The 14,120-nt window shown below is 39.1% G+C and overlaps 1 protein-coding gene across 1 annotated transcript in view; it reads right to left on the reverse strand.

The window, feature by feature from the left end:
* Positions 1 to 465: 465 nt before the first annotated feature.
* ptpn4a (protein tyrosine phosphatase non-receptor type 4a) overlaps positions 466 to 14,120 on the reverse strand; it is a 35,724-nt gene continuing 22,069 nt past the window's right edge. Inside the window, exons 13-25 of the mRNA XM_007562724.2 lie at positions 13,000 to 13,161; positions 8,779 to 8,938; positions 7,340 to 7,423; positions 7,178 to 7,234; positions 6,939 to 7,095; positions 5,953 to 6,119; positions 5,769 to 5,859; positions 4,911 to 4,972; positions 4,661 to 4,807; positions 3,911 to 4,039; positions 3,213 to 3,361; positions 1,699 to 1,834; positions 466 to 1,090 (exon numbers count right to left, since the gene is read on the reverse strand). Coding sequence (XP_007562786.1) covers positions 713 to 1,090; positions 1,699 to 1,834; positions 3,213 to 3,361; positions 3,911 to 4,039; positions 4,661 to 4,807; positions 4,911 to 4,972; positions 5,769 to 5,859; positions 5,953 to 6,119; positions 6,939 to 7,095; positions 7,178 to 7,234; positions 7,340 to 7,423; positions 8,779 to 8,938; positions 13,000 to 13,161 — 1,879 coding nt within the window. The 3' untranslated portion in view covers positions 466 to 712. The remainder of the gene's footprint in view (positions 1,091 to 1,698; positions 1,835 to 3,212; positions 3,362 to 3,910; positions 4,040 to 4,660; positions 4,808 to 4,910; positions 4,973 to 5,768; positions 5,860 to 5,952; positions 6,120 to 6,938; positions 7,096 to 7,177; positions 7,235 to 7,339; positions 7,424 to 8,778; positions 8,939 to 12,999; positions 13,162 to 14,120) is intronic.

The following is a 14,120-nucleotide window of genomic DNA, read 5'->3' on the forward strand; positions in this document are numbered from 1 at the left end:
AAAAGCGGAGAAAGATTTCAAATCAAATACAATAAATTAAATCACTGCAGTTTTTTTTCTCCCTTGAAAAGCCCCAAAACTAAAAGAAAAAAAAAAAAAACTCAAACAAAATGGAGCAGGGGGCGTAACACTATTTCACTAGCTAAGATTTAATCAGGAAAGCATGAAGTTCTAGACTCGTACAAACAAACAGAACATACAGCTTTTTTTTGTTGAGTGGACAGGGTTTGACACAAACTAAAACACAATAAATACTCTGTCTGAGGAACAAAAGATAAGATTTCTTTCTGTATCAGCTAAAAGGACTTTAAAAAAGGCAGGTCCGTATGGCAGACTCGCTTAGAAGAGGACAGGATGACCCCTCTGGGTTAAAAGAAGAAGAAAAAAAACAACAAAAATGAAGGTCGGGAGAGCTTTTCATCCATGGGGAAGCCCCTCCCCTTCGGACTTATGGCACTACAGCAATTTCCCAATCCAAACTTTATTTTTTCGTACTTTTTTTTATTCTTTGTACACTTGTCTTCTAACCCTGATCATAAAACACCCCGTCACTGTACCTATTCAACACAGCTGGATTTCTGTTTAGTTTTTTTTTTTTTTGTTGTCGTTTCAGTTCAGCGTTTTCATGTTTGTCCTTTTTTTCCGTTTTTATCGGCATAAAGTGCAACAGTGCTTCTGTTTTCTCCTCCTCCTGGCGACTTCCATGCTGAAGTCAGGGGTCAGCAGGAACGGGATCCGGATCTGGGTTCGCGCTGGTCTCGCTCGTCACGCTGGTGCAGCTCGCGACGCTCGGCTCCTCCTCCTCCTCTTCCGTCACTTCCCCCACGTCCAACACCTCCACTTCCTCGTCGTCGTCCTCATCCTCCTCGTCCAGGCCTCCCTCCAGAAGCTCCACCACAGCTGCCTCTGCTTCCTCTTCCACTTTCTCCGGCTCTCTTCCGTCCTCTTTCTTCGCTTCCTTCTTCGTTTCCTCCTCAGCCTTTTCCTCCCTCGGCTTCTCCTTCAGCTGGTAGACGGCCGCTGCTTGGGGCTTGAACAGACCTTCATCGTACACTTTCAAGATGGCCTCGCACACAAAGCGGTACTGGCTCTGAGTAGAAAAAAAGCACAAAAACAGAAGAGAACATTAAAAGCACTGTTCTGTTTACAAGGGCCCTGCGTCCCATCATTTAGGTTCATTTTTAATATGAAATACTACATTACACTGTGAATTTATGGCAAGTATTTTCACAGCAGGAAAGATTTAAATATGGAACCTGCAAAATCCAGAAACTGGGATGGATAGATGGACATTAAACAAAGAAAGAATTACGCATAAAAGGGAAGAGGAAACAGACACAAAAGGAAGGGAGCAAGTAAGGAAGGACACAAAAGACCCAAGAAGGAAAACAAAATAGAAAGAAAGGACACAAAATGAAAAACACAAGGAAAAAAGAGAGGTAAGATCCAAGTAAGAAGGCAAGATATAAAGAAGAGAAATAAGGAAGGCTATAAGAAAGGTAAAAAGGAAGAACATGAGGATGGAAAAGAGGTACAACAAAGAGGGAAAGAAACCAAAGACCCAAAGAAGAAGGAAATTAAGAAATAAATGAAGGAACAAAGGACACAAAGGAGGAAAACAGGGGAAGAACAAAGGAAACAAAGAAGGATGCACTCAGGAGGAAGCAGCTGCGCGATCACAATGGCCACTCTACTTACTGGTGTTTGTATCATCATGGCCCTCTGATCTCTCATGGTTCTGACAATATCCAGAGGATACACAGGCTGGCCACACTCCATCAGACACAATGATGTCTCCATGGTGATCAGAACCCCAGTTCGACCAATCCCAGCGCTGGGAAAAAAAAGATAAAACAGAAGAATGGAAAGAAATTAAATTCTCTTTAACCTCTTAGGTGGCTAAATATCAGGTTATGATCTTTTTATTAAAATGATGTTTTAATGTTCATTTTGACAAAACTGTTCTTTGAGTGAAAATCGATTTGTTGTGATAAAAAAAACATCTTGATTTCACACTAACTAACTAACTAACTAACTAACTAACTAACTAACTAACTAACTAACTAACTAACTAACTAACTAACTAACTAACTAACTAACTAACCCTCTAGCGTTTCTGACAGTATTTTTGTAGTACAGAATGTTTGTCCGCTCAGATCATGAGGCTGTGTGAGCTTTCAGATCATGCAGCTGGAATTGTGGAATCAAAGGGGCGTGGCTTATGACTCCCTGCCTTAATCTGTGGGGGATTTCCCACTGTGCCTGACATCTGGTGTAAAGTGTTTAAGTTGTTTGGTTTTTGGTTGACATGGCTTATCTTGTTCCAACATCGTCACTCTGTTAACTTAAACATTTTAGAGAAAATTGTACCAAAAAATTTTGTGGTTCATTTAAAAACAATGTTGCAGTCCTGACTTTTTACCAACATGTTCTAAGAATCCTTCCAAAATGCAATAATTGGTCATATTTTTTTTTCTTAAACTAATATTGAATATGCTCTTCTAGAACAATGGCCGCTTGATGGTATATACTGCCATTCCTTGCCATATTTTTTAAGACTGCACATTCTCCTTAGGATGAACTAGCAGGTCTATCTCTGGCATGGTGAAATGATTGGCAGCTGTCCTAAATGTTTTCCACCTATTTATAACTTTGTCTCTGCAGAACAGTTGATTTTTGATTGTTTGTAATGAATCTTATAACCAATAGGCGGTTCTAGACACAGGCCAACAGAAGTGGCTTTTTGACTCCTTTATACATTAAATGATGAAATATTGCCCTGTAGCCAGCAATTTATTCACATATATGTACATTTATTATTATTGATACTTTAATTAAAGATGAATTGTCCAAGTTTATATCATTGGGGTTAGGGGCGGCGATCAGATGTTCGCATACACCTCAGAAAGTATGTAGTTGCGCCCCTGCCAACACCTATGCTCCAGACCAGCAAACTACTAAAATGTCAAAGTTGATAGAAATCCAACAAGGACATTGCATACATTTCAAGTGTTCTACCTTATTTGACTGTTCTTTTACCAATATATGCCAAATTATGTCATGTCCAATAAGATTTTATTTTTAAACAGGGGAAGTGCTTTAATTTTCACATCACCTGGAAAAGAAAATGACTTGAAAATGATTGAAGATGAAAGATATTTAAGTACAATACATGTCTGCCTTCCTACTGTCATTATTCAGAGATTGTCTACCTGCAGTGCACCACCATTGGCTGGTCCTGTCCGGCCCGTTTGCTTCGTACCAGAGCCACAAAGTCCAGGAAATCGGTAGAGTCATCAGGAACGCCGTGGTCCGGCCAAGCCAGGTACTGGAGCTGAGTGAGCTCTCTCTGCTGTTCACTCTGGGGGAAAAAAAAAAACACCACATAAAATTACTAGACAAATAAAAAAGACTTTGTTTTTCCAGGATATGCTCTATTGAGATGTGAGTAGATACGGCAGATACAGTCTAAAGTTCAGAATCGCATCATCAAAAGCACAGATCCATTAAAACGCCCATGCGCGGTACTAAAGCCAACTTTTCATTTACATATTCCCTATTTTGTAAACAAAACATTATTCATCCCACTCCTCGTTCCTCCAGTTAGTTCATCTTTTCGCTCTCTCTCTCTTCCTGCAGCGTGACCGACTGTGGTGGTTGCGTTGTCATGGCAACCAGTTCCCACAGCATGAGACCGGCGCTCGGCAGTGGGATCCAGAAAAAGAACAGCCCACACTGGTCACTATGGCAACACACCTCTTCGGGGTTCTCAGCAAGCTGAATGCACCTCGTTTCTAAGTCTGTTTGGTTCAATGAATGTGTGTGTGTGTATGTGTGTGTGTGTGTGTGTGTGTGTGTGTGTGTGTGCGTGTGTGTGTGTGTGCGTGTGCATGTGTGTGTGTTGTGTTACCTGTGAGTGAGTGAGAGTCATCTCCCGCACCAGGAAGGCGGAGTTGCCCTCTTCGTTGTGGCACGTGACTTTAAAGTCTCCGTAGGTGGCGCTGCTGTCTGGGTTGGGCCAGTACTGGTGACACTTCACCTGTAAACACAGACGGAAGGTTCCGGTCAGATCTGTGCGCCGAACAGATTATTCTGAGAGCCTGCAGGTGTCAACACTGCTTCTGGAGCGTTCGATGTTGTTACGCAACGCCGGTTTCACTCTTTCATGAGTTTGTTCCATGGAAACTGAATGAATGAAGAGATGCAGCAAAGATAAAGCTCCAGTCTCCAACTAAATATTTTGGAAAAGGGAGAAAATAAATGAGGCAGGCAATTCATATGAGAAAGGCATGAGAAGTTTAGACTTTTAGAAATGGACAATTAAATCCACTGAGTACAAAGAATGGATGGATGGACAATAGAAAAAGGGATGAACAGATAACAGAAAATGAATGAATGAATGAATGAATGAATGAATGGATGGATGGATGGATGGATGGATGGATGGATGGATGGATGGATGGATGGATGGATGGACAGACAGGATTTAAACAGCTTTGTCTATTCTCTAGACAGGACGGATCCTGTCTAGAAACATTTCTCTTTTTTATACTCTAAACTCTCTGGTATAAACTCACTTCACACTGAAACAAAACCTGGAAGCTGAAATCAAATCTCCAGTAGAAGCGTCATTGTGTTTTGGTATGTAGGTGTCACGTACCCTGCCCCTCTCCACCTGTGTGGTCAGCATGACCACCATCGACGAGCCCTGCTCCCAAGTCATCCGCCAGAAGTCAGGGCAGGTGTTGGGCAGTGGGCCCTGGCACGCTATGTAGCGGTTTATCAGGCTGGACGCAGGAATCTCCATCTGCACAGAGGAAAACATCATGCAGCAGAAAACGTCAGAAAGAATGTCAACGTATCGCTTTGTCACAGCTGAGCTACAATGAAAACATATGAAAGATGCTTACATTGATGTAGTTTGCATTTATGTAGTCGTCTGTGCTTTTCAGTACGACCCGTGTGGCATCATCTGTTAGAGAATAAAAGGAGTGAGGCTACACAGTTAGTAGGGATGAAATTATTAATCGTGATTACTTGATTATTGAAATAATGCTCAACTAATTTAGTAATCCATTAATCATTAACTGGAGGATACAGACTAAAAAAAACTAATTTTCTGAAAGAACAATGAACTCAGAGCAGTAATTAGGGCAAAACTGTACAACAATATATACATTTTACATTTTTGTGTGTTGTATTTGTTCCTGCCTCTAGCCCTTGAAAAGTAGATTTTAATTTCAATGGATTTGTATTGTAGTAAAATAAAAGTTGAATAAAAATAAAAAACCAAGATGAAAAATCTTTATCTGTAAACTCATATTAAGCATCTTTTGTTAATAAACTATTAATTTGTTAATCCCAAAAAAATATTCACCAGATTATCCCTATACTGTACTGATGCTAAGTCAAGCAGAAAGCTTTTCATGTGTTGATGTTAGAAATATTTTCTTGGCAGATGAAAAATCCTTTGCTGCAAATGATCAAGCATTCACTAAAGTAATGCTGTTACTGGATTTTAGGCAATAAAATATTTATTTTCTTATTTAAAAAAAGGAATTAAATTATTTATTATGCATTCATATTCTATTATTTTATATCTAATATTGTGTAAAAAAAAAAAAGGGCTTTAGTGGTGAAATGAAAAATCTGCAGAATGTGGATTTTTTTTTATCCCATTAATTTGATTAGCTGCAGCTCTAAAATTTAAGATGAAAACAAGCAGAGAAGGGAGCGAGTGTGAGGGGAGGAAGTAAGCAAACACGTACATGGGGAGATGTCTCTGTAGCGATTTTTGGAAACGTTCTGAGGTAATTTGGCACACAGCATGGTCATCCCCGGCCTCTTCCTGTACAGTTGCTGTGGGATCAAAGATGGAGATGATCAGCAGGATAAGCCTTTCCCTCTCCGATGCATGCGGCCAGTCTGACTGCGTGAACCGGCTCTCCTTACATCAAACTGAGCCAGAATGGCTCCACTACTCAGGCCTTCCTTCAGAGCCACCATGGAGTCCCTCAAGGCATGTTGGTCGAGCTGGGTGGGATCCTGCAGGGACTTCTCTGGGATGTACTGAAATTCCGGCTCGGAGTCGACCTTCTCTTCCACTACGTCGTAGATGGCTGGAAGACAGGGAAGCAAGTCACACAACTTTTTCTGGAGCTCAAGATGAGAAGAAGAAAAGCATTTATATGCTTAACGAGGTACCAGATTTTTTCTGCATCAGGCTGTAATGAAGGTTTCCAAGAGATACCGGTTTGAAGAAATCCATACATTTTAGGTTTCAAGTTGAGATGTCAGAGGAACCTCACTTGCACACACCATTTTAAATCCTTTCAGCTCAATTTTCTGGTTGATCAAAACAGATTGACTGATCCCTGGGCTTTGTGACGGCCACTGCAAAACATAGACTTTGTTGTCCTTAAGCATGCTAACAATACGGCTGATTTCTTAAAATGTTGCTTCAATTTTTTCCCTTTAATGTGTTTGTTCTCTTGATGCCATCTATTTTGTGCAGCAAAACACCTTCCACGACATGATGCTGCCACCACCGTGCTTCGTATTTGTAAAGGTGAATGTAACAACAGTCATCATGGATAAATTGTTCAATTTTTGTCTTTTTTTTCCAGCCATATATTTAATTGTAAATACCTGGTTGCAGTTGTACAATTCCATAGCTATGATTGAAATGAGGCATTCATCCTGGTGTGAAGAACTCTTTCAAAATCCGTAGCTTAGCCTCAAACAGTCAAGTACGGCTGATCTTTCTGATTCTACCATCCTTTCTAACTTCTTTTATCAGCTGCTTTAAGCATACAGAAAAATAGGATTGGAGCTTTTTTAATAAAATCAGAACTACAGCATAAAACCTTTAACTTCTCTGTGTTTTTTAGGAGTACTTGAATTCAGAAGCTTTGCTTTTAGTGTAAATAGTAATTTACCGTTCGGCCTGACCAGTAGGATGAGTTCTCCAGAGTGGCTTTCACAGCTGGCCTTGATGAACATCACCACCTGGTCATGGGTGTGGTCAGAGATGTCCCGCCCATTTATTAGAACCACCTGGTCCCCTTCATTAAGGCGAGGCACGCAGAGGTCGGCCTGAAAAGGCAGAAACAGGCAAGAAAATTATCTTTCATCGTCCTGAAAGGTTTCTGCTCAGATCTTTCAGTCGTTAACATACTGAGGTTCCCGGAGCCACTCTGGACACAATGATGGGCATCTTCTGGTCAGCTCCACCCTGGAGATAAACACACACACATCAAAAGTCCAATAATTTTTATATATATTTTTTAAAGGCTGCAGACTAATAACTGATCCAGTAAACCACAGGATTAAAGCTAACCTTGACATTGAAGCCGAAACGTCCGTGTTCATCGGGCCTCATCTTGATCAGGACCAGATTATCGTGTGGGACGACTCCGTTCAGCTGAAAGCATCCATTAAAAACACAACACAGTTAGACTTGTATCCAAACAGACCCGCATTCGTTATAAATACTGAAGATGTGCGGGAGATCAAAGACATGAATGCGTCTAATTCGACCACAAGGGGGCAAAAAGTGACATAAAGCTGCATGACTGTTTTATAGCATTAAACATTTTCATTTTCATTTTAGCATTAACACCTTTTGAAGCATACTCTATGAGGTATTATTGTCAGATCAAAGGTAATTTTAAGGAATAAACAAGCTCTCTTTCTGCCATTGTCTTATACACAAAGCAGAAAATGTGTTGGAAAAAAATACATTTTAGCATTGCACAAAAAGAATAAGTATTTCCTGGAATACATTAGTCCTGTTATGTAACAAGCATATAAAAATAACTGCTATGCTGATGGGGGAAGATTTTATGAATTAGTATAAAGTCGCTTCAATGTTTATGGTGAAAAATGTTCCGATAATTAATATTTTAGACAAACTCAACCTTTAATTTGAGCTCACTTTCAAAGATTTCTTGAAGTCAATGCAACTGACACAGTTTTTTTTAAATTTAACTTTTGTTTTTGCGAAGTTATCAACGTGACAGTGATGACTAATTAATAATCTAAAACATTCTTGTTTTTTGTTTTGCGAACGTGACACAGAAACCCATTTCTCTGAGCAACTCTTAAAAAAAAGAAAGATAAATAAGAAAGTCAGATCTGTACTGATTTGTTTTAAGTTGTAAAAAGCCTTCATGAAATAGGTACTTAACTAAAGTTGCCCTTATCTACAGTCAGAGAAAGTAAAGATAAGAAAAACTGGAACTGTCACAAACCAGGCAAAAACAAGGACTGATATTTATCTTGCCTAAACAGACAGAAAGTGTGGGAAAGCACTTCTTCTCCACTTTGAGCTGCAGTGTAGAATCTGTGATGCTGTGGGCCTGTTTTTCTTCTACTGGCCGTTTTAGAGCGCGTGGCACCATAAACCCTGATAAACCAGGAGATTTTAAATAGAAAAGTGCTGTTCTTTGCTACAGAGTTGAAAAAGAATCACCACTGGACCTCTTAGTGGAATATCCAACACATACCGCCAAAACAATAAATAAATGGTTTGTCGGACCTGGTTCAAGGTAATAAAGGCAGGGATGCTAAATATTGAAGTTTTTTTTTTAAAGCTCAAAATAAAGATTTAATTTTTCTGTTTTTTTATGTGTCTATATTAGGCTGTGATACTGTTACAAAAGTTACATTTATTTTTAATACTTTTTTCCTCGTGTGTCAACTAACAACCCCATTATCAATATGTAGATAAACAATGTTCTGCGAGGCATTAAGAGTGCTTCCATCGGGCTCACTGACCGTGGTTTTGTCGGCGTTGACGGGAACGTCGTACATCTCGTTGAGGTGGTTGTCCAGGAGGCTCTGCTGCGAATGGGCCTGGATGATCTGGCTCAGAGTTTTCCTGCTCAGCTGCTTCGGAGGCAGAGCTGGAGGTTGGCCATCTACCCCATCGGGAGACCTGAAGAAGAAGAAAAAGATGGAAAATGTTTATATCACAGTAGAGTAAGGGTCCTTCCACAATGGCTCTTAATACCCGGCTAAAAATGAAAAAGAGCCAGCTGATGTTTTAAAACTTAGAAATAACAAACACAGGTTATTCAGAAGTCAATATTTGAATTGAATTTCCATAAGGAATTACTCTAAAGCCACTAGGTTTAATTTTTTTTTTAACATAATTTTCCATCCCACAGAGAAAATATATCCATCCTCTTTTTGCTCAATTTGATGTTTATCTTTACTTCAAATCCTAAAAATTGAAGTAAAACTATCAAGTTTCCTATGGCAGATATTTGTTTAAGACAAAAGTTGTGCAACATTTGCAGCTCTGGACAAGTTTTATTTGGCTGGCCTGTAAAAAAACCCCGGTTCTTTAGGTTGTAAAAGTTGCAGAGCCTTCCAATAAAAAAAGTAGATACAGAGGAAAAACTGAAGTATTTACAAGGCGTATCCTGATGTTTCTTTTGCATGATATGCTAGAGCCTTTTTTACTATACAAATTTATTTCCAAACATACTGTAAATTTATTTAAGAGGAAAAGAAAAAGAAGTATAAATGAGCACGAGGAAAAAGTAGACAGAAAAGGGGTAATAACTGTTTGTCCCAGTGCATTAACCTCAATAAAAAGGCAGCAAAGGGAAGGAAAACAAGCACCCCTCACGCTCCATCTCCATCAAGCAGACAGTAAAAGACCATTAGTGCGCAGGGGGAAACAACATGGTCAGTCAGTTAAAGCTTTCAGCAGCGTCAAGGCTCGCTCCTTTGTGGGTTAAAAAGCCCGTCGTTTCACTCTGTGTGCGTTTCTGTGTGAGGGGAAAAAGGCTACGAAACGGCATTCCTTGGGGGAAGGGAGCATCAGTCAAAAAGCATCGCATTTGTTTTGGCTGCTGCAACTGGTGCCACTTTGTGTCTTAAACAGACGCACACAGGCTGACATTTACTACGGGTCAAAACCAGGTCAGGCTGAGACGGTGCACAGCAGGACGGAGCCGAGATGGCACGTCCACCTCCTTTACTGTGATCGCCACAGACACGAGGCAGACGCACCTAATGGACCTGCAAACATCTGCACGTCTGACGTATAACCAGTCATTTACTTTTCACATTTAATGATTCAGATCAAACTAATTTTTTTATATTCAGCTCAATTCCCAAAGGGAAATTAAATGTCGTAACACAAATCATCCAAGTTTGCATAATAAAAGACACACTGCATTCATTAAAATGTAATTTTCATCACTGGTTTTCTTAATTGTTGACTGTATGGTGTCTTTTATGATTTTGTATTCTTGTGTTTTTGTGATGTAAGGCACTTTGAACTGCATTGTTGCTGAAATGTGCCATACAAATAAACTTGATTGATTGAATTATAGTCAAAGAATCGATATTGATGATGATGTTAGCAGAAAGGATTTCCAGAAGGGTTTCTGCAAGTTTCACCAACTCAAGTTTAAGACTTGCAGCCTTTTTAAGATCTGTGTTACAACAGAAATGTACAAAAGATGATAAATTGTAAATAGTTCTCCCACAACAAAATTTAAGATATGTGATTAAGGCCAAAATAGTTTTTTAAATAAATTTAAGACATTTTACAGCCTTAATTTTAGATAGGCACCAATGCTTTCTTTAGATCTGCGTTGTTTAGATTTGTGTTAGTTTTCTAGGTCTTACTGCCTACTTCATGTCGACATACAGGTTCTGTTGTAGATATTTCTTGATTCTACAAGTCTGGAATCGTCTGTGTCATTGTTTAAATGTTTAAACAGTAAGAAAGAAGAAATCATATCTGTTTAGAGGATTGTTAAGCAGATTCAGTTAAAACTAATCAGACACCAGATTAAGAAACTGAGCACTAAGCTTTAAAAAAACCCACAAATTTCAGGTGTATCAGCAAAATAACTCGAGAAACAATCACACCCAAAGCATGATTCAACTAAAACACAGTATAATATCTAGATTTCTGTGTTGCTGAGTGAATCGCAGAGTGAGCAACTGCTTCTCCTGCAGAGGAAATGTAGACTCTCAGCACAGAAAATCAGGGAAAATCGTTGGGAAGATCTGGATTATAGGCTTGAGTAAAGTGGTGAACCAGGAAATCAGTCAGGATAGCAAATCTGCAGTTGCATTTTTAGTCTTTTCCATCAGGAACATAAATTGTCAGAGAGGAAAAAATGCAGCATTATAATCTGCAGCAATCAGATGGTTATTACGAAGGAAGTGGATTGGGACCAAATCTTTTCCACAGACGCTATAATGAGCTGGTGAAAGATAGACATTAGAGCCACCAAAGCTTTAAAATATAACTAAAACTTAGGAGGTTTGCAGAAATATCCGATATTAGAAAGAGCCAAAGTGGATATGAACGGATTGAAAAAGCATCATTTGTCACCGTTACGGTTACCGTGCCAACAAGTGAAAACACCTAACACAGACTGCTTATGTGGAGTTCAATTCACTTTAAATTTAACACCAACAGTGTGATATAATGCATTGCATGAACACCAGCAAGATAATTATTAAAGGCTATGCGCTAAAGATCATCTTTAATGCAGAAAAGTATAGATTACAAGCTCATAAAACTTGAAGAATCTATTAAAAAATGCTGTGTGATGCAATGCCACCCAAGGTTACTTGACCTCTGCTAAAGGTGGGCAAATAAGTCTTTAAATAACTAATTTTTAGTGCAATTAACATTATCTCACACATTCTTTCCAAAAATATTTAACAAGATTGGAAAATACAGAGAGAGAATTCTTTGACATATGATAATTATTTTATAACATCTAGGTCTGAGGTCTGAAATAATCATGAAAATAGCTTGATTTTGTGTCTAATTAATCATTGTGTTAGTACTCTGGTCATTTTGACAACTTACTTGTAGTTTTCTGTAAGACGGCAAAAGTTTTGTTTTTCCATAAGTGAAGAATTTGACTGATGTTCAAGCATTCACACTGTGCAGACATGAGTATTAATAAATCAATTTTAGGTCAAATAAAATAAGGCTATAAGATCCATATGTACATGTTTTTGCGGCTGTTTCTGACTCTAGATCTGTGCAAGTCCATGATGTCGTTCACTCTTACACGTTTTCGAGGACCTTAGGAAGAAAAACAGGCCCACACCATCACAGATCCTCCACCCTGCTCAGCAGTGGGCCTCAGTTGCTTTTCCACTTTGCTATTTATACTTTGTTTCTCAACTGATCCTCCTGGAGCGCTCATAGCTAAGAAGCTCAATCTTTTGCAGTTTTTACAACACAGCTGTGCTTCAAACAGACCAGAGTTTGTTTCCTCAAATTGTCTCCTTCAAAAAAAACTTTGTAGGACACTCTGATCAACTTGAAAAAGGAAAGTATTAAGAAAATTATGTTCTAGTCAGTTTATTTTATCCTGGCCGGTAGGAGGCCAATAATTGTGACTCTGGCTTTGGACAGTTAGTGACACTTTGATTCAACCTCACCACTCTGAAAACTGCTGCAACTCTTTAATTCTTTGCTCTCCCCTTCAGACTTTAAAAACAGCAATTTGGGACCTTAAAGAACTTTACCAGATATTTTATAGTGCGTGAGCAATTTGAGGATGAATCCAGATCTACTTAAGTCCCGTTGTTCAATCTCCTCCACCCTGCTCTGCTGCTATAAACACATTTTACGGGCTGTTTTTCAAAGGCTCATCTTTCCAGCGGGGCAAGCTAAGTGACACTGGGAGAGGGTGTGAACTGCTGGGAGAAGCCACAGACACCGAAAGACGTTTAAAGGGACAAAAATAAACCCGTCAGCGCAGCAGAACAGACAGACTAGCGCTGATGAGGAAAATGTAACTGCTAAATTAAAGGCTGGCTGTTCTGAGGAGATGTTTTATTTATGAAGCAGTGAAATTATGATCTAACTAATGCTCTGCCAAGTCAAAGCTGATGTTTTCCCCGAGGAGGAAGACGTTGTTTTGAAAAGAAGAAGAAAGGAAGATGGAAGGAATGGAAATATTCAAATGAGAATGATGATTAGCAAAAAAAAGCTCGACTGACGGTGTCGAGTCCAGGCTGATGCTGTTGGCCTGCGTGGACGACGCCGACTTGTGATTGGAGGAGAAGACAGGTAGGCTGGGCGAAGCGTGGATCACATGATCAACCAGGTGGCCAACCGACGACGGGCGTAGTCGTGTGCCATCTTGGACAAACAGCGAGTTCCTGGCAAAGACAAACAAAAGAGGTTTAATTTCAACATAAAGTCAGCGTTGGTGCGTCACAGAACAACCAGAAGAGTTTATATTTGCCATTTTTAGATTTTTGTTCTATTGGCTTTGAATTTAAAATTTATTGTATCGTGTTTATGGCACTATTGTTGCACTTTATAGTTTAGAAGAGTAGCTGTGTTTCCATTACAAATGTGCACAAAAGTTTGTCGATGCTCCACTAATGTCAAAAATACACAATTTCGCAATTGTGGCATTTCCATTAAATAAGAAGCGCAATTAAAATTACACGTGAATAAGTTTGTTCACGCAAAGTGATTAAAAAAACCTGCCACCCCATCATCCTCCTACCACTTCCTGTAATTTTCTTCGTCTCTTCTGCCAGTTTCGACATCTGGTTGTTGATCACACGACTCATGTGTTGTGAGAAAAGTGTTTCAGTAAACCTCATCTTAGCCCAAAAACTTTTTAATCGAAAAACAAGACTTGTGTTTTCAAAACCAGTGCATTTCAATTCAGCAAATTTATTTTAGTAACTTCAATTTGTGCAAGGATTTGGTCAATGGAAATGCAGCTTAGAGAAGTAGGTTTTTGGTTTGTGTTCAACAGGTTCAGTACGGTTACAGAGAAATTGCTTTGCAAAACTACTCGCATCACTTGAACGTTTCCACAAATATCTTTATGTTCTATCAGGGTTTATGTGCTAAACCAGAGATCTGCAACCTACACAAAACAAAGAGCCACTTTTGCCTCAGTCCAGGTAAATAAAACTAGTTCAAAGCCACAAATGTTACACAACCTTTCATGGAAAAACAAATTAAAATTCTGAATGAACATATACTATTATTACACTAAATATACTATTTTTTCTGTCTTTAGGTTTTAAAAAACATACAGCATTTACAAAAAAGGATTAATAATTATTTTTCTATGGGTTGCTGATGTTTGCAGATG

This window comes from Poecilia formosa, unplaced genomic scaffold (genome assembly GCF_000485575.1).
Source record: "Poecilia formosa unplaced genomic scaffold, Poecilia_formosa-5.1.2 Scaffold140, whole genome shotgun sequence".
NCBI lineage: Eukaryota > Metazoa > Chordata > Actinopteri > Cyprinodontiformes > Poeciliidae > Poecilia > Poecilia formosa.